This window comes from Triticum aestivum, chromosome 2D (genome assembly GCF_018294505.1).
Source record: "Triticum aestivum cultivar Chinese Spring chromosome 2D, IWGSC CS RefSeq v2.1, whole genome shotgun sequence".
NCBI lineage: Eukaryota > Viridiplantae > Streptophyta > Magnoliopsida > Poales > Poaceae > Triticum > Triticum aestivum.
Genome location: NC_057799.1, coordinates 118,934,741 through 118,954,980, shown reverse-complemented (window position 1 = coordinate 118,954,980; position 20,240 = coordinate 118,934,741). Strand labels below are relative to the sequence as shown.

At 48.4% G+C, this 20,240-nt stretch overlaps 1 protein-coding gene across 1 annotated transcript; it reads left to right on the top strand.

Moving 5' to 3' along the window:
* Window positions 1–2,882: 2,882 nt before the first annotated feature.
* LOC123049000 (fasciclin-like arabinogalactan protein 2) lies at window positions 2,883–4,116 on the top strand. The gene has a single exon (XM_044472010.1). It carries the CDS (start codon window positions 3,063–3,065, stop codon window positions 3,819–3,821), a length of 759 nt encoding a protein of 252 aa, XP_044327945.1. The 5' UTR covers window positions 2,883–3,062; the 3' UTR covers window positions 3,822–4,116.
* Window positions 4,117–20,240: the final 16,124 nt, after the last annotated feature.

Genomic DNA, 20,240 nt, shown 5'->3' with positions numbered 1-20,240 from the left:
ACCGCTGAGCCAGCATCCATCTTGTCTGACGAGTGTATGATCTCCTTAACCCGGCGAACCCAATGTGTCGTAGACTCACCCTCCTGCTGCTTACAGTTAGTCAAATCCACAATTAACATAGACTGCCTACAGGTATCTTTGAAGTTTTGGATGAACCGGGCTTTCAGCTCAGCCCAAGACCCAATGGAATTTGGTGGTAGCCCTTTCAACCAAGTGCGGGCAGTCCCATCTAACATCATGGTGAAATACTTGGCCATGGCCGCCTCACTGACCTCCAGCAGCTCCATAGCCATCTCATAACTCTCGATCCAGGCTGCGGGTTGTAAGTCAGCTGTGTAGTTAGGCACCTTCCTAGGGCCCTTGAAGTCCTTCGGTAGACGTTCATTACGAATAGCTGGCACTAAACAAGGGACACCCCCGGTCCTGGTAGTGATACCCACATCAATGGAAGTCGTCGGATAAGCCGGGGGGGTCTGGTAAGCCGTCAATTGAGGCACTTGCTCCGCCTCTTGCCGTGCTTGGTCTGCTGCATAAAAGGCTCCATTATGAGCCGGGCCATGGCCAGGGGGTGGGTCATGGCGTCGGACGTTACTTGAGCCGGTTGCTGAGACCATGTGCCGGCTGTAACTCGGGCTCTGGCCCGGACGAGGGGTCGAGTGGATCCTGTCCCGGCTGTAGGAGTACGCCTCTTGCTGCGCCAGTGCTGTCTGAAGGAGTTCCCTGACCCGGCGGGTTTCAATAGCCGTCGGAGAATCGCCGTCCACTGGTAGAGCCGCCAGCCGTGCTGCCGCAGCGACCATGTTCTCCAGCGGGTTATTATAATGACCCGGAGGTATTGGCACATGCTGAGGCGGGGCAGGGGGCACCTGGGGAGGCCCCATCACTCGTGGCTGAATAAGGGGTCCAGACCCGGGTGCTATGACCCCTCGCGGGTTACTAGACCCTGCACCTGGCGTGTTGAAGAGGTTGCGTGGATCGTAAACCGAAGGGAGTCGAGATTGGGCCTTTTGATGCCTCCTTCTCAGGACCTCATTGGCCGCGTTTTGATCCATCGTGAGCTGGAAGGACTGCGCCTGAATCAGCTGAGTTCGGGCATCGAGAGCCGCCCTCTCTGCGGCCAGCCTGATCCCTTCCGCTGCAAAATCCTCTTTAGCTTTTATTAGATCCGATTTTAACTGTGCCACCTCTGCGTCGTGCTGAGCTTGATCTGCCGGGTCAACCGTGGCGGTTAGCAGGGCCGTCATCTTGTCCGTGAGATCCATCAGCACCTGAGCCGGAGAGGGCACCGGGTTTCCTGCTCCCGCAGCGGGGTTCTGAACAGGCTGCGCGCCAGCCATAAAGACTCCAACCTGACTTGGCGGCTCAAACGGGTCCGGAATACTGTCACCATCGGAACAGCCCATGAGCCTGCCATCTTGAAGTTGATACAATGAGTTCGACTCATCGGTGGCCGACTCGCCGTCAGAGCCGGCGGCGGCCTCATCACCAGACCCAGACGGATCAGAGGGCCCTCCATGGATGCATCCCACCAAAGCGTGCCTTAAGGCAAGCCGGTCCCGGGCAGGTCGTGCGCGCCGAGCCGTTTCGATGAGATCGGCGCAGAGATCCGGCTCAGGGCCCGTCTCACCAATCTTGCCGATGAAAACATGAATTCCGCCGAAGGGGACCCGGTACCCGTACTCAATTGAGCCGGCGTCGGGGCCCCAGTTTGCATCGTCGATGTAGAGCTTGCCGCGACGACTCTTGGTCATCCGGCCCACAGCGTATCCCTTGAGCCCTTCGAAGCTGCCCTTCAAGAACTCAAATCCACCGTGCGCTGGCCCCACGGTGGGCGCCAACTGTCGTGGAATTGTCACGGCAGATGTCCTCGAGCTAGGACTTAGTCGTGGAGCCATCGCAACTAGGAAGCTTGAAGGGGTTAATGCGGGACAAGGAACACGAGGGTTTATACTGATTCGGCCCCTTACGGTGAAGGTAAAAGCCTACGTCCAGTCGAGGTGGTATTGATTAGGGTTACGATCACCAGGGAGCTAAACTGCTATGCCCGGCTCTCGATGAGATTGTTCTTGTTCCTAAACCGCTGCCGGGTCGTCCCTTTATATAGGGAGGCTGACGCCCAGCAGCCCTCAGAGTCCCGGCCGGCTCATAAAAGCGTCCGGCTCGGACTCTCAATCATACTTGCCTTGCACTACAAGTTCTACCATAATAACGATTGTAACTACGGGCCTTAAGCCATATCCGGGTCTTAAGCCCATCTCTGGCCCACCGTCTTCGAGCTTGGCTCCGGGCTTCTGGTAGTGACCATTAGAGTAACCCGGCCCCTCCTGGCGGGTGACTCTAAGGTCTATATCCTCAACAGGCATGGAGAAAAAAGAGCGAAATTAAAGGGTCATAGCCTGATTAGTTCCACTGGCTAGTCCAGCCGATTGTGTATATTGTGATGTACAGTACAGTAGTACACCGGATCAAGGTCAGCAAAGGGACACGGCATGAAAACACCCAGGATCCAAGAAAGGAAATACTCCGGCAGCCACGAAATTTCAACGAAGACAAAGGGGGCGTCATACACCCCAGAGCAAGACAAGACCTCAACGCGGGATGCAATGGGTGCCCACGAATAAAGGTGACCAGGGCAACCGCGAAACACCCTTCTCATCCCCCGGGACATTGCATTCCATAAGCTTTTTTGCTGTTTGTTGTACTGTAATTATTTTCGATGTATGATCCTCGTTCGAAAATTAGAACTAACCACTACTTCTAAGAAGTTCTTACTACCATGTATGATCCCCTGACAAACACGTTGATACTCCTTGCGTTTACCCCTTTCTTCCCCAATCACTCCTCTCCTCTACCAATGGAGCTCCAACCTCGCAGTTCCTCTAACTGATAACCTCCGTCAGCGTCACCGTTATAAATACTCACCCACTTGCCAGTAGCCACTCCTCTCTCTCACTGAACTGCCACTACACAGCTTGCCAGCAGCCACTCAGCAACCTCTCTCTCTCTCTCTCTCTCTCTCTCTCTCTCTCTCACGCTCTTTTAGCTAGCTCGTGTCGCGCGCGATGGGCCCTCAGCTTCTGCTCGTTCTTCTGCTCGTCGTATCTGGAGGCGTTGCCGCTGCCGGCGCCGACGAGGCCGGGCTGCCCCGACTCGAGTTCCGAGGCGTCGTCTACTCTGGCCTTCGGAACGCGTCCGTCGCGCCGGAGGAGCTGGCGTTCCTGGACGTCATCTCCGCGGACGGCGCCTGCGGGCGCTTCGCCCGCCTCGTCGCCGAGACGGGGAACGCGGGCGAGGTCTTCCGGGGGCGCGTCGCGGGCGGCGGCGGTCTCACGGTGTTCTGCCCCGAGGACAAGGCCCTCGCCGAGTTCGAGCCGGCGTTCCGGAGCCTCGCCGCCGACGACCGGCTCGCCGTGCTGCTGTACCACGCCACGGCGGCATGCTACGGCAGGAAGCATTTCCAGGCGTTCGACTGGGTGGCGGTGAGCACGCTGGCGGTCGACGCGGCCACCAACAAGGGCATCGCCATCACCCTCCGCGACGACGGGGACACGGTGGAGATGTGGCCGTCGCCGCCGTCATGGGAGGGCGCTGCCAGGGTGACCAAGACGGCGTCCGAGGAGCCCCCGCTTGCCGTGTACGTCGTCGACGCCGTGCTGCTGCCGAGCCATGTGCGACGACTGCTGGATGGGGGCGACGAGGTGGCTGGTCTCGGCTGGTTGGACTACCGCATGCCGCTCTGGGTGACCCTGCTACTCGTGGCCGTGGCGAACCTGGGGAACATGGCGGACACCTTGATCAGATTTCTTGTCACCCTCAACTGAGGCCGCAGGATGCACTGAACAACATCAAGAAGAAGAAGGTCGCTCTGTTAGAGTTTAATCTATATCTTCTTAGGCTTAACTCAGAGTCATTAGTGTATAATTATGGGTGTGTGTTTGCCCATGAGCCAGTGGACGTGTTGGTACTTGGTAGTACACGATATGTTTAGCTCGTCATGTTGCTGGAATGCTTCATGTATATACAGTGGCGGAGCTCGACATGAATGTATGGGGGCCAGAAAATTTTTAACCACTGCAATAAACTACTCCCTCTTGACACTACACTAGTGCCAAAATACATTTGGTTTCCCCTGTGCTTTTATGTTTTCTTCCTGATAAAATCTTTCCCAATGAATATGGAATGCATGACATTCCTGGTTAACACTTGCCTTTGAATTCCAAGCATATTCATTACAAGTCTGAAATGAATGTGTAGTGTGTTTGAAATTGTGGAATAGTTTTAGAAAGCAACGGAAACATTTATGTAAATGCGATTGAAGTTGTTGATTTGGAAAAATGTATCTAAAACATTTTTGGAACACAAACTAAAAATTTATGTAAATGCATTTTCAAAATGTAAGGAACTAAAAGGTTTGGGGTTTAACTATGATCCTCACTTTGTTTATCACATTCTAGACCTGTTGCAAGGGCGCACAACCCGGCCCATCACATCGCATGGAGGGTATTTGCGTCTTTATCCTCTGCATTGTGGAATAAAGGATAACCCTTCGGCTTCGGCATCATTGCGATGCACGCAACCAACTTTATTCGACTCTTTATTAGGGCTTATTAATTTAAAATCAGATGCTTCTTGTGTCTGCCTTCTAAAAAGCGTCGTAATTTCTTGGTGTACATGCCAAGCGGTAGATCCTCGCTTCCCGGAGGAGAAAGATACAACAATCGTCTAATTAGCAGTGAATGCACAGAAAACCGTGTAAAAGGTGCATGGTACACGAACTTCTCTTTTGGCTCGCATGGAACGCTGGTCACGTCTTTCCGTATTTGCACAAAGGTAAAGATCGGTGAATCTACCTCCACGGCTTTGCTTCGGAGTACATGGAACTGCATGAGATAGAGCCTAATTACATTGACTGCCATATATTCACACAATTACAGCGTGTGAATAAGTGTAAGTGTGGCAGTGGCTATAGCTAGATTCGTCCTTACGTTCCATTAGACATCAGTGTCCCAATCACCCTATGCATGTTGCCAGAATGCCAGTACTACCGTACCTGATCAAGGTGGGCAAAGGGGTCAAGAAAGGAATTACTTCAGGGTTGAGCACGGGGCGTGCAAGTATAAAAGTGGGGGTGTTGGCCAAGAATTTCATCAGCGAAGAAGACGGAGGGTGCAGCTGGGGCCTGGGTGTCGCCTCCGCCGTCTCGCTTCCAGGTTCGTTCGTTCACATGGCTGCAGCTTGGTGGTTCATCGTCTTCTGCATCGCCGGTAGGGTCGTCCTTGCCATCACGTTGCTCATCCTCAACTTCATATGTGGATGCGTACGTGCTCATTGTGTTTTTATCTCTTTGACGTTCCAATTGTGACGGCGCATGACAAATTAATCGCTAAATATGCAAACAAGTTGCTCAAGATAGTAGGAACTACTAACTACTATCTGCAGTAGTGTGTGAGTGGTCTGATCCTTGTATGAAGCAGTAGTGTGTAAGGTGAACAATGCTTGCCAATGATATATGCATTATTTCAAAACTGACTATTTCTAATTGCTGCGCCATGAAAAAGCACGTCGAGTTATCTTCAGGAATATTTAGACCCCTTGTATTTGTCAAGGTTCGAAGCTGAACCTCAGAATTAAGCAACTTTCATTCATATGTGTTGTGTTATAAAATTAAACTTCACAATATTGGTTTGTTTAGGATATTTTCCAATCAAAAATAGAGGCCTCGCCTCAATTTCATTCCCATAATGAAAATGGTTAAGAATAGATTAGTCGCTTGTTAATTAATTTAATTAGAATCAGACTAGCTATTCATTAGGTTGCTCATTTGTCAAGCAACTGAGCACTTCCTTGGTTCTGGAGACAACCATGTACGTATTTCCTTGACTCTCAAGCAACTATGTATTTTAATAAATCACACAACAATATTTCACCCACAAAAAACATAAACTATTTTGAAGTGAAGAGGTACAAGGGCATCTTTGATCAAAGCCCAATAAAGCTAGAGACTGATTTTTCTACCGTGTATTGGAGGTCCCGCATATGCATTATCCCATTGATTACTTTGGGTGGGCCACTGCATATAATTTTTGACAGAAATTGCATATTTCATCACCCACTAAACGTCCCATACTTTTCTTTTAGCTTTTAAGTTTGAATCTATTGTATCTTTTGAATTGAAAGTTCAATTTATGTTTTGTTTGCTTATTTGTGTTGCTTGTAATAAGGGCTTTCAAACAAGACCAGTCTTGAATACGTTTTGGCAAGTTTTAAAAACTTAAACAAGTTTCGTCTATTAAACTTTATAACGTGAAGAATAAATTTACCAAGTTTTAAATACTAAAACTTTAGACCCTAAGGCCTAAACACTACAAGAAAATGGAACTTGATAAAACTTAATATTACAACTACTCCCTCCGTCCTTTGAAGAGTGTACTTCCAAGTTTGTTGGAGAGTCAAACTATCTCAAAGTTTGACCGAGTTTGTGCAAAAATATATCAATGTTTATGAAACCAAATAGGTATATGATGAAAGTATATTTTATCATGAATCTAATGATATTAATTTGATGGCATAAATGTTGATGTAACATTATATAAATACGGTCAAACATAAAAATGTTTGACTTTCCAACAAAGTTGGAAGTACACTTTTTAAAGGACGGAGGGAGTATCAAATATTAATATTATAAACTTGGTAAACTTTTAAAAGTATTCAAATTGTATTCAAGAGGGATCTTGTTAGAAAGTCCTCGTCGCAAGGAACACAAATATGCAAACGAAACTTAAGTTGAAGTTCCAGTTCAAAATATATAGTAGATTCAAATTTGAAGATGAAATGAAAAACATGGGATAGAAACTAGCATAGTACGGTGGGTGGAGCATGCATGTATGTGCCCCTAAAATTAAACATAGGAGATAAGCATGCATGCATTGGACCGTCCAAATTATTTATGGGAGACTAATTTGCATGTGTGAATCTCCGATTGAATAGACGGCTCCTGTATGCATATGGGACCTCCCATGCACAGGAGAATCGTTTTTTCTCAGTAAATCTACAACTCCCAAATAACCATCTTTTGAATTAAGCCATCTAATTCGCCCCCCCCCCCCCCCCCCCCCCACACCAAATATTTGTAAATCAGTTTTTGGACTAATCCGCAAAACAACATTCCCTACACAACATTTAGGCAGCAAGCGCCGCCTCCAATTCCACTCCCAAAAGGCTAGATCATCTGGGAGTAACTTTTCTCCTCCAAACAGCTGCCGCTGCCTTCGAGTTTGCCTTCTTAACAGATTTTGTTGGTCGTGCCACCCTCATTCGACCCGAGCCAACTCACATGCACCCTTCCGGGGCTACTCATGCCTCGACAAACATGCTCCTCGTTGCAAGTTGTTTGCCATCTTCACCGTCGTCTTTGTTCTCCATCCACCACCTACAGCCCAAAAGCAATTCCCGTGCCACCGTTCTCAACTTCCAATCGACCCCCACCCCGACGTCCCTTGTCGTCATCGACACAAATTGACCTTGTTGGCGGCAATGACGGCATCAGCAACACCGACGAGCCCTGAGCCAGGCTAACCTTCATCATGTACTATTAGCGGAGCTTCCCCTTCAACGGAGACGGAGGAGTAGCCGTAATTAGGCTACAACACCGACTTCAATAGTGTCTAAAGGAAGCACGAGCGATGCAGTCATCTCCTCAGCCCTACTTGGCGTGCTTGCAACGACAGAGCCGACACCTGCGCGCGCGCGGGGGGGGGGGGGGGGGGGGGTTCTATGTCAAACGTGCTCATACTTCAAAAGTGGGTTGAAGGTGATTAGGAAGGCATTGCAAAAGATGTCACCCGGAAGCTCGCTGCAAAGAACAACAACCATGAGAAGAGATCAATGAGCTTGAGGGTGAAGATCAAAGAGAAGAATCGGATAGGAGGATGTGGGCAAAAATGCACAAAGAACAACTGAATTCGAGGAACATGATTCTCGGATTTGGAGCTTTCTTATATTTTGGGGTTGTTTGTTGTAATTGTTAGCAAAGTCTGTCATAATATTTGTTGTAATTGTTACCGGACAGTACATGTTTAGACGGTAGATGGTGGCTAAGTGCATGTTTTTTATATTGAAACCTCAGGATTTTTATTAAATCAAAACACCGTTACATTGTCCACCAGCCACCTTACAATCGATGCCGGCAACTCCTCAATCCATGGTGGAGTGGAGATGGAACCAAGGTCCTAGCCTACCTAGTTCATGACAGACAACATTCGTCCCCGTAGGGCGGTGGACAAAAGACACTGAAGTAGGAGTATATGGCTAATTGTAAGCTGTTCAAAGCTTACTTTTAGTGCAAATATAGATTTGATTGGGAGTTACTTTTCAGGTTCGATTAGAAATCAGGCTTCAAATGAAATGAATTTTGGAAATTAGATTTTAGGTGCCAGTAGGGCGGTGGACAAAAGACACCGGAGTAGGAGTATGTGGCTAATTGTATGCTATTCAACCTTACTTTTAGTGCAAATATAAATTTGATTGGGAGTCACTTTCTGGAATTTTTCTACCAGCGAGGGTAGGGTGTCCTAGAAAATAATCTTGAGAGCAATTTACAAAACAAATTGGCTTGAGATTTATTTCCACAAAGTACAAAATTAGTGGGAGGATTCAAGTACAATAAAGATGACTCTGTAAAACAAACTATACTCTGATTTATAGAATCATGTATACATAGTCATGAGCGAGCCTGAAATCTCTGTTCCTATCTTGAAATCTCCACGACCATGAGTCAAGTAGCTCTGCTGCAGTCTGAGCACAACCTTGTTCATCAAACCAATCGAAGAAACGAAGTAAACAATGCAGCAGAAGAAAACAAAACCCCACTTAGCGATTGCCCCCAATCAAAGGATATACCGATGAGAACAACGCCAAAAATTAGGATCATCCAACCGACTCGTCACTGGCAAATGGCGATGCCAAGAAACCAAGCAAACGAGCTTCTCATTCCCAGGCCACCCCCCACTCTCTTCGTAGAGGCAAAGCACTCGGGGACGATGGACGAGGTGCACCGCGCACGCGACGTGGCGGTTGTCGCCCCCATGCCGCTCGGGGACGAGCTCGAGGGGCTCCGGGTCGATCTGGCCGCGGCCAAGAGCCGCCTCGCCGCGACAGCCGCCGAGATACCGCCCCTCAAGTCGCTCATCGAGTCCACCAACGGCAGCATCGCCGCGAGGCAGCAGGAGGAGGGCAAGAAGCAGGCGGCCGTGGACGAGCTCCGGCTGCGCGCCGACCAAGGCCGGGACGAGCTCCGGCGGCTCCTGCTGGAGTTGGCCGCGGCGCGCGACGCCAAGTACGCGCTGGAGCGGCGGGTGTCCGTCCGGCGCCAGGCGGCTCGCGCGCTGCAGCTGGCCGAGCGAGCCGTGGCGGCGGAGACCCACGCGCTGGCGTGGTCCGCGGCCGCGGCGGCAGAGCAGCTGAACCCGCGCTCCGGCGGAGCCGACTACGACGACGATGACGCCCACCACGACGTCGTGGCGGTGCCCGCGCGGAGCTACGAGGAGCTGCGGCACAGAGTGGAGGACGAGGAGCGGAAGGCGGACGCGCGCGTGGAGGAGGCCGAGGCGCTGCGCCGTGCGGCGAAGGCGCGGCGGGCCGCGGCCGTGGGGAGGCTGGAGGCGGCGCGCGCCAGGAGGCGTGAGGCTGCCGAGAGCCGCCGCCGCGACGTGGATCACCGGCGTGGCAAGATGGAGACCGGGAAGGGGCCGGTCAAGAGCAGGAGCTGGCGGTCGTGCCTGGTAGTCAAGAAGAAGCTGGGGGCCTTCTTCTGCAAGGAACGCAAAGCTTCACGCGGTCGTTCTTGAGCGGCCGTCAGAGACGTACATTCCGCAGGCGGGTACTACAACGATGCAGGTTTGCATGTAGCATGCACTGGCGCACCGTCCACAATGTGTTCTGACTTTTTCTTGTTTATTAATAATAAAAATAATAAAGAGGAGAATTCTTGAAACAAAGTAACATAAATACAGAGGTGCTTCATCCACACCCCTCCTCCCCCTCTTTGTGTATTGCTTCTCCCTCCTCTCACAAATGATTAGCGTTGGTTTGGTGGTCGAAAAAGACACAAATTTGTTATGAAGGTTCATCAGTAGTATAAAACACTGAAAATATAATAACAATACAATAAGGTCCCTCGACCATCGAAGCGATCTGTCGAAGTTATGCGATGTCAAAATGCAGGGTGGATCTCCGGTCGTAGCCGGAACGAGCCGACGACACGTTCTTGTCACTGTCCTCCTAGCGAAGCCGGCTTGACCTTGTCAATGCTAGTCAGGAAATACTTGTATACTTGTCACTAGGACCAGTGTCATTGTCTCCGTTAAAGTAATCTAAACGAAATGGGACTTTATTTAGACAAAAAGGGCCAGATCTCGGCGACACGTGGAACATGTAGCGGTAACAGATTGAATCGGATTAGCGGTGGTAGTGCCTAGACTACACACAAGAACGTGCAGGGCGAGAGGTCCAGACCAGCGTGTGGCACACTACGGACGGGGTTGTAGCGGCAGCACAAAGGCTAGGGAGTGATGTCTGTTTTGAACCCTGTAGTTGTAGAGAACGGCACAAACGAACCCCACATCCAAACCCGTGAAATTGATACCCTATACTCACCGATCTCGGTAAACCTAGACCCTGGACCCATTTGGCGCACCCGGAAAAAGATGATCTTGGACGGGATTAATCTCTATTCCCACATGCACCGCCATGGTTGCCTCTTTTGCCCAAGGTTCCTTGTTTTCATAAAAACTTTCAGAAACATTTTTAGGGGAATTCTCCGAAGATGATTTCTATACATTTTCCACGTACCTCTTCCTTTTCAGATTTCAGAGCTTTCTGAAATTCATTTTGATGAATTCTTTCAAAGTAGTTACCTATGTAATGTCAGTATCTACCCCGAGAGGGTCACCGGCAATGTAGTGCTTAAGTATTTGTCCATCACCACCCTCTGTTTGGTGCCCTCGACATTTTTTATCTTTATTATGGCTCCTAACATGTAGACATCTCTACTACTATAGTACACGATTTTTTGAATATTTGAATCTGCCTTCTTTTCTCTCTTGTTTCATCCACCACTTCCAAAATGGATTCATCTGAGCTATCAACTCTATTAAATCGAACGGCCCATGTCACCCGGATTCGCCACCCAAGCAATCCCGCCAAACCTGAAATCCAATCGCCCCTTCTAGAGAACTCCACGACCCACACTACCTTTCAGGCTTCACATGTATCCCCTGAACCATCGCTTCTTGGCGTGCAGATGCAGCATCTAGAGAGTTATCCGGCGAAACCCACGATAGCCTCCAGACTTCAATTGTGTCTCCTGTGCCATCGCGTCGGAGCCGTGGAGGCGTGGAGTGTGCGCCTGTCGGCGTGTACTGTGTGCGTCCATGGCTGCCGGATTTGGGCGCCGCCTGGGTGATGACGACTGGGAGAAGCGAACACGATTGTTGGATGGCAGGGATGTGCACTGCACTGCCGGCGTAGAAGTCCACTCTGCTCCGAGGTCGGTTCGGCGTGGCGTGTTGCCGGGTCGGCGTTCGGCGGGGGACCAGGTACCGGAGAAGGGCGGCGGCGCGGTGGCGCTCTGCTCGACATTTTTTTTCTTACGGAAATCTAGTCGACAGCCAAAGGCAGGGAGTTGACCTGGTGTTGGCGTTTCTGAATGGGGGCTCCATGCAGCTGGCCCAGTGGCAAGCTTCAAAGGCCGTATGTGTATAGCCCAGTGTCAACCCAAAATCATATACTCCGTATTAGCCTAGGCGGTTAGACAGGACACAGAAGGTCGAGCGGTCCCCCCCTAAAAAAAAGAAGGGCAAGCGGAACTACTATACTCACGTTTTTTGCATGAATTTTACGGTGCTACATATATTGTACTTCTATATATGGACTGATACATATCATTTTTTTGTTTGTAAAAAGTATTGTACATGCATGGTAGAATGCATTGCATTTCATATACGTTTTTCTCAAAAGAAAAACATTCCATCTACCAAGTGATGTACAATGCATGGAAATGATTATTTTTTGAACAAATTTTGATCCCATGATGCGACTTACCAATTTGAGAATACTAATTGCAAGTTTGTCAAGTACTCTCTCTGTTTCTAAATATAAGCCCCTTTTGAAATTTCAATATAAACTACATACGAAACATGTAGTCTGTATTGAAGTTTCTAAAAAGGCGTATATTTAACAACGGAGGGAGTAAGTGTTAACAAAAATTACTCTTGCATGTTTTGCAAATATAAGAAATTCATCAACATTGTGACTCGGCAAGAGGTTGCGAAGCTAAAACTCCATACAAGAATTGCTTCGTTTATATTTCAAGTTTCTTGATTGTATGAAAAGTTTAATTAAGAATGCACACGTGCAAAGCACGTGCCTTCGACTAGTATTTGATAATATATGAACCTTCCTACCTGGAGAGAAGTGTATCTGCAAAATATCTGAAACGGGACTTGTACAAGATAACCTTATCATCTATTTTGAATTTAGATTTTTGTGTTATCTTGCCATGCTATTTTTCAATTTCTCTTTAAACACTTTTGCATTCTCATAAGCCTCATTCCTCGTTTCGTCTAATGCACTCATATCAAACAATCTTTTTTCCTCCGGCTTTACCAGAAGAGCTTGTGGCCTCGAACGACTCGGCATTCTTTTTCTCAAATTCTTCAAGCCTAGCCTCTAGTTCCAAAATCATCAACTCATAGTCTTGAGGCACATCATCCAACATCTTTGTTCTCTATAGCGGTGAAGCTAAACAACAAGAGAGACCTTTGCTTTGGTACCAATTCAAGGATCAAAGATGCCTGAAATGTTGCCTAGAGGGTGGATGAATAGACGACTACCAATTGAAAGATGGGCTTGTCAAAAGTTTCCAAGCTTGTTTATAGCCAAAAACGATTGATAAAGGAATCTAAACCAGGTCAAAGATAACACAACTCGTCTTTTTAAAAATCTATCAGAACCAGGTGTACAACATTTAGCAGGAATTCCGTTTTCAATTTTCTATTTTTTTTGTGAACGATTTGGATTGTATTAATCAAGGTAGATCGTTACAATCCTGTTGACACAAAGTGTCAATTTCATCAGGTCCGCCTCTTAGCCAAACTGCAGTACGTGGTACCAAAAGTCCCAGTTGGGCTAGCGTATGGCTTACATTGTTACTATTTCTACTCACATGAAATAACTTGTACTCTCGGTCTTGTGACAGGAGCCTCTTCACCTCACCAATTAGGGATGCAACAGGTGGGCGATTCAAGCCCTTCTCCATGATCATGTTCGCTGCGACAAGACAATCCGTCTCAAGGATGAAAGGTTCTCTGCTCCACTCGAGGGTTAGGGCGATCCCCTCCATGCACGCAGCCACTTCCGCCTCCAGCGGACTCGCACAGTATGTGAGGAACCTGCAAGAGGAGAAGATGATTGCACCACTATGGTCTCGGAGGATCATCCCGGCACCGCCTGTTCCGTCCTCCTCGCGCCACGCGCCATCGACATTGAGCTTGTTCCAGCCGGCTGGTGGCTTCGCCCACCGCTCCGGAGGTCTAGTATATGAAGCCTGCATGACATGCGCCTTACTATTACTCCTAGTCTCCCGAGAGACCACCATTTTCCCCTTCTTGATGTCTACGTGAGGATGTTGCTGAATACATCGTAGGCTCTCAATGTAGCTGCACAAAAATCTGCGTGAAGCTTCGACAGTTGGAGCTGGCTTATGATGAACAATTTCATTACGGACATGCCAGTTGCGCCAACAGGTCATGATCACAGGGAGCCGTTGCTCCTCCGCGAGATCATTCAGTAGATGTAAGAGCCATTCATCGCCGGTGTTCAAGATGTCCATCGGCCGTGGCATGCTAGTGGAGTTCACCATCTCTTCCCATAGGATACGAGCGAGCGTGCATCTGCACATTGCATGGAAAGTATCCTCCGGTTCCATGCCACATAAAACACAAGTATTAGTGACTTCTAATTTTCTCTTTGCCATGTTCACCTTAGTTGCAAGGGAGTTCGTAATTAGACGCCATGCGAAGACGCGTACCTTTGGGGGAGCAGGGCATCCCCACATTGCCTTCCAGACGGCACGAGTGCCGTCCAGTGCCCTGCTAGCGGCGCACATGTTAGTGCTAGATGTGATGTCGAGGGCGAGACTGTTGGGAATCGTAGCATAATTTAAAATTTTCCTACGCTCACCAAGATGCATCTATGGAGTATATTAGCAACGAGGGGAAAGGAGTGCATCTACATACCCTTGTAGATCGCGAGCGGAAGCGTTCCAATGAATGTGGATGACGGAGTCGTACTCGCCGTGATCCAAATCACCGATGACCGAGTGCCGAACGGACGGCACCTCCGCGTTCAACACACGTACGGTGCAGCGACGTCTCCTCCTTCTTGATCCAGCAAGGGGGAAGGAGAGGTTGATGGAGATCCAGCAGCACGACGGCGTGGTGGTGGATGTAGCGGGTCTCGGCAGGGCTTCGCCGAGCTTCTGCGAGACGGAGAGGTGTAGCAGGGGAGGAGGGAGGCGCCCAAGGCTGTAGGTTGCTGCCCTCCCCCCTTTATATAGGCCCCCTGGGGGGGGCGCCGGCCCTAGAGATGGGATCTCATGGGGGGTCGGCGGCCAAAGGGGGGGAAGGGGTTGCCTTGCCCCCCAAGGCAAGGGGGAACCCCCCCCACCCTAGGGTTCCCAACCCTAGGCGCATGGGGGGAGGCCCAAGGGGGGCGCCCCAGCCCACTAAGGGCTGGTTCCCTTCCACTTTCAGCCCATGGTGCATTCCGGGATAGGTGGCCCCACCCGGTGGACCCCCGGGACCCTTCCGGTAGTCCCGGTACAATACCGGTAACCCCCGAAACTTTCCCGGTGGCCGAAACTGGACTTCCCATATATAATTATTCACCTCCGGACCATTCCGGAACCTCTCGTGACGTCCGGGATCTCATCCAGGACTCCGAACAACTTTCGGGTTTCCGCATACACATATCTCTACAACCCTAGCGTCACCGAACCTTAAGTGTGTAGACCCTACGGGTTCGGGAGACATGCAGACATGACCGAGACGCCTCTCCGGTCAATAACCAACAGCGGGATCTGGATACCCATGTTGGCTCCCACATGTTCCACGATGATCTCATCAGATGAACCACGGTGTCGAGGATTCAATCAATCCCGTATGCAATTCCCTTTGTCAATCGGTATGTTACTTGCCCGAGATTCGATCGTCGGTATCCCAATACCTTGTTCAATCTCGTTATCGGCAAGTCTCTTTACTCGTACCGCAATGCATGATCCCGTGACTAACGCCTTAGTCACATAGAGCTCATTATGATGATGCATTACCGAGTGGGCCCAGAGATACCTCTCCGTCACACGGAGTGACAAATCCCAGTCTCGATCCGTGCCAACCCAACAGACACTTTCGGAGATACCCGTAGTGCACCTTTATAGTCACCCAGTTACGTTGTGACGTTTGGCACACCCAAAGAACTCCTACAGTATCCGGGAGTTGCACGATCTCATGGTCTAAGGAAAAGATACTTGACATTGGAAAAGCTCTAGCAAACGAAACTACACGATCTTTTATGCTATGCTTACGATTGGGTCCTGTCCATCACATCATTCTCCTAATGATGTGATCCCGTTATCAATGACATCCAATGTCCATAGTCAGGAAACCATGACTATCTGTTGATCAACGAGCTAGTCAACTAGAGGCTTACTAGGGACACGTTGTGGTCTATGTATTCACACATGTATTACGATTTCCGGACAATACAATTATAGCATGAACAATACACAATTACCATGAACATAGAAATATAATAATAACCATTTATTATTGCCTCTAGGGCATATTTCCAACAGTCTCCCACTTGCACTAGAGTCAATAATATAGTTACATTGTGATGAATCGAACACCCATTGCGTCCTGGTGTTGATCATGTTTTGCTCTAGGGAGAGGTTTAGTCAACGGATCTGCTACATTCAGGTCCGTATGTACTTTACAAATATCCATGTCTCCATTTTGAACACTTTCACGAATGGAGTTGAATCGACGCTTGATATGCCTGGTCTTCCTGTGAAACCTGGGCTCCTTCGCAAGGGCAATAGCTCCAGTGTTGTCACAGAAGAGAGTCATCGGGCCCGACGCATTGGGAATCACCCCTAGGTCGGTAATGAACTCCTTCATCCAGACTGCTTCCTGTGCTGCCTCCGAGGCTGCCATGTACTCCGCTTCACATGTAGATCCCGCCACGATGCTTTGCTTGCAATTGCACCAGCTTACTGCTCCTCCATTCAAAATATACATGTATCCGGTCTGTGACTTCGAGTCATCCAGATCTGTGTCGAAGCTAGCGTCGATGTAACCCTTTACGACGAGCTCTTCGTCACCTCCATAAACGAGAAACATGTCCTTAGTCCTCTTCAGGTACTTCAGGATATTCTTGACCGCTGTCCAGTGTTCCATGCCGGGATTACTTTGGTACCTTCCTACCAAACTTACGGCAAGGTTTACATCAGGTCTGGTACACAGCATGGCATACATAATAGACCCTATGCCCGAGGCATAGGGGATGACACTCATCTTTTCTCTATCTTCTGCCGTGGTCGGGCATTGAGCCGTGCTCAACTGCACACCTTGCAATACAGGCAAGAACCCCTTCTTAGACTGATCCATATTGAACTTCTTCAATATCTTGTCAAGGTATGTAGTCTGTGAAAGACCAATGAGGCGTCTCGATCTATCTCTATAGATCTTCATGCCTAATATATAAGCAGCTTCTCCAAGGTCCTTCATTGAAAAACACTTATTCAAATAGGCCTTTATACCTTCCAAGAATTCTATATCATTTCCCATCAATAATATGTCATCCACATATAATATGAGAAATGCTACAGAGCTCCCACTCACTTTCTTGTAAACACAGGCTTCTCCATAAGTCTGTGTAAACCCAACCGCTTTGATCATCTCATCAAAGCGAATGTTCCAACTCCGAGATGCTTGCACCAGCCCATAGATTGAGCGCCGGAGCTTGCATACTTTGTTAGCATTCTCAGGATCGACAAAACCTTCCGGCTGCATCATATACAACTCTTCCTTAAGGAAGCCGTTAAGGAATGCCGTTTTGACGTCCATCTGCCATATCTCATAATCATAGTATGCGGCAATTGCTAACATGATTCGGACGGACTTCAGCTTCGCTACGGGTGAGAAAGTCTCATCGTAGTCAACCCCTTGAACTTGTCGATAACCCTTAGCGACAAGTCGAGCTTTGTAGATGGTCACATTACCATCTGCGTCCGTCTTCTTCTTAAAGATCCATTTGTTTTCTATGGCTCGCCGCTCATCGGGCAAGTCATACTTTGTTTTCATACATGGATTCTATCTCGGGTTTCATGGCTTCTAGCCATTTGTCAGAATCCGGGCCTGCCATCGCTTCTTCATAGTTCGAAGGTTCACCGTTGTCTAACAACATGATTTCCAGGACAGGGTTGCCGTATCACTCTGGTGCGGAACGTGTCCTTATGGACCTACGAAGTTCAGTAGCAACTTGATCCGAAGCTTCATGATCATCATCATTAACTTCCTCCTCAGTCGGTGTAGGCACCACAGGAACATCTTCCCGCGCTGCGCTACTTTCCGGTTCGGAAGGGGTGACTATCACCTCATCAAGTTCCACTTTCCTCCCACTCAATTCTTTCGAGAGAAACTCCTTCTCCAGAAAGGACCCGTTCTTGGCAACGAAGATCTTGCCTTCGGATCTGAGGTAGAAGGCATACCCAATTGTTTCCTTAGGGTATCCTATGAAGACGCATTTTTCCGACTTGGGTTCGAGCTTTTCAGGTTGAAGTTTCTTGACATAAGCATCACATCCCCAAACTTTTAGAAACGACAGCTTAGGTTTCTTTCCAAACCATAATTCATACGGTGTCGTCTCAATGGATTTAGACGGAGCCCTATTTAAAGTGAATGCGGCAGTCTCTAAAGCAGAGCCCCAAAATGAGAGCGGTAAATCAGTAAGAGACATCATAGATCGCACCATATCCAACAGAGTGCGATTACGATGTCCGGACACACCGTTTCTCTGAGGTGTTCCAGGCGGCGTGAGTTGTGAAACTATTCCACATTTCCTTAAGTGTGTACCAAATTCGTGACTTAAATATTCTCCACCACGATCTGATCGTAAGAATTTTATTCTCGTGTCACGTTGATTCTCAACCTCACTCTGAAATTCCTTGAACTTTTCAAAGGTTTCAGACTTGTGTTTCATTAGGTAGACATACCCATATCTACTTAAATCATCAGTGAGAGTGAGAACATAACGATATCCTCCGCGAGCCTCAACACTCATTGGACCACACACATCGGTATGTATGATTTCCAATAAGTTGGTTGCTCGCTCCATTGTTCTGGAGAACGGAGTCTTGGTCATCTTACCCATGAGGCATGGTTCACACGTGTCAAATGATTCGTAATCAAGAGACTCCAAAAGTCCATCTACATGGAGCTTCTTCATGCGCTTGACACCAATGTGACCAAGGCGGCAGTGCCACAAGTATGTGGGACTATCGTTATCAACTTTACATCTTTTGGTATTCACACTATGAACATGTGTAACATCACGTTCGAGATTCATCAAAAATAAACCATTGACCAGCGGGGCATGACCATAAAACATATCTCTCAAATAAATAGAACAACCATTATTCTCGGATTTAAATGAGTAGCCATCTCGAATTAAACGAGATCTAGATACAATGTTCATGCTCAAAGCTGGCACTAAATAACAATTATTGAGGTTTAAAACTAATCCCGTGGGTAGATGCAGAGGTAGCGTGCCGATGGCGATTACATCGACCTTGGAACCATTCCCGACGCGCATCGTCACCTCGTCCTTCGCCAGTCTCCGTTTATTCCGTAGTTCCTGTTTTGAGTTACAAATATGAGCAACCGCACCGGTATCAAATACCCAGGAGCTACTACGAGTACTGGTAAGGTACACATCAATAACTTGTATATCACATATACCTTTGGTGTTGCCGGCCTTCTTCTTGTCCGCTAAGTATTTGGGGCAGTTCCGCTTCCAGTGACCACTTCCCTTGCAATAAAAGCACTCAGTTTCAGGCTTGGGTCCATTCTTTGACTTCTTCCCAGTAACTGGTTTACCAGGTGCCGCAACTCCCTTGCCGTCCTTCTTGAAGTTCTTCTTACCCTTGCCCTTCTTGAACTTAGTGGTTTTATTCACCATCAACACTTGATGTTCTTTTCTGATCTCTACCTCAGCTGATTTCAGCATTGAATATACCTCAGGAATGGTCTTTTCCATCCCCTGCATATTGAAGTTCATCACAAAGCTCTTGTAGCTTGGTGGAAGCGACTGGAGGATTCTGTCAATGACCGCGTCATCCGGGAGATTGACTCCCAGCTGAGACAAGCGGTTATGCAACCCAGACATTCTGAGTATGTGCTCACTAACAGAACTGTTCTCCTCCATTTTACAGCTGAAGAACTTGTCGGAGACATCATATCTCTCGACCCGGGCATGAGCTTAGAAAACCAATTTCAGCTCCTCGAACATCTCATATGCTCCATGTTTCTCAAAACGCTTTTGGAGACCCGGTTCTAGGCTGTAAACCATGCCGCACTGAACGAGGGAGTAATCATCAGCACGCTGCTGCCAAGCGTTCATAACGTATTGGTTTTGTGGGATTGGTGCTTCACCTAGCGGTGCTTCTAGGACATAATCTTTCTTGGCTACTATGAGGATGATCCTCAGGTTCCGGACCCAGTCCGTATAGTTGCTGCCATCATCTTTCAGCTTGGTTTTCTCTAGGAACGCGTTGAAATTGAGGACAACGTTGGCCATTTGATCTACAAGACATAGTGTAAAGATTTTAGACTAAGTTCATGATAATTAAGTTCATCTAATCAAATTATTTAATGAACTCCCACTCAGATAGACATCCCTCTAGTCATCTAAGTGAAACATGATCCGAGTTAACTAGGCCGTGTCCGATCATCACGTGAGACGGACTAGTCAAGATCGGTGAACATCTCCATGTTGATCGTATCTTCTATACGACTCATGCTCGACCTTTCGGTCCTCCGTGTTCCGAGGCCATGTCTGTACATGCTAGGCTCGTCAAGTCAACCTAAGTGTATTGCGTGTGTTCCGAGGCCATGTCAGTACAT

Excerpts from the sequence above, each read along its gene's own strand:
- LOC123049000 (XM_044472010.1), top strand. The coding sequence starts at position 3,063 with ATGGGCCCTCAGCTTCTGCTCGTTCTTCTGCTCGTCGTATCTGGAGGC.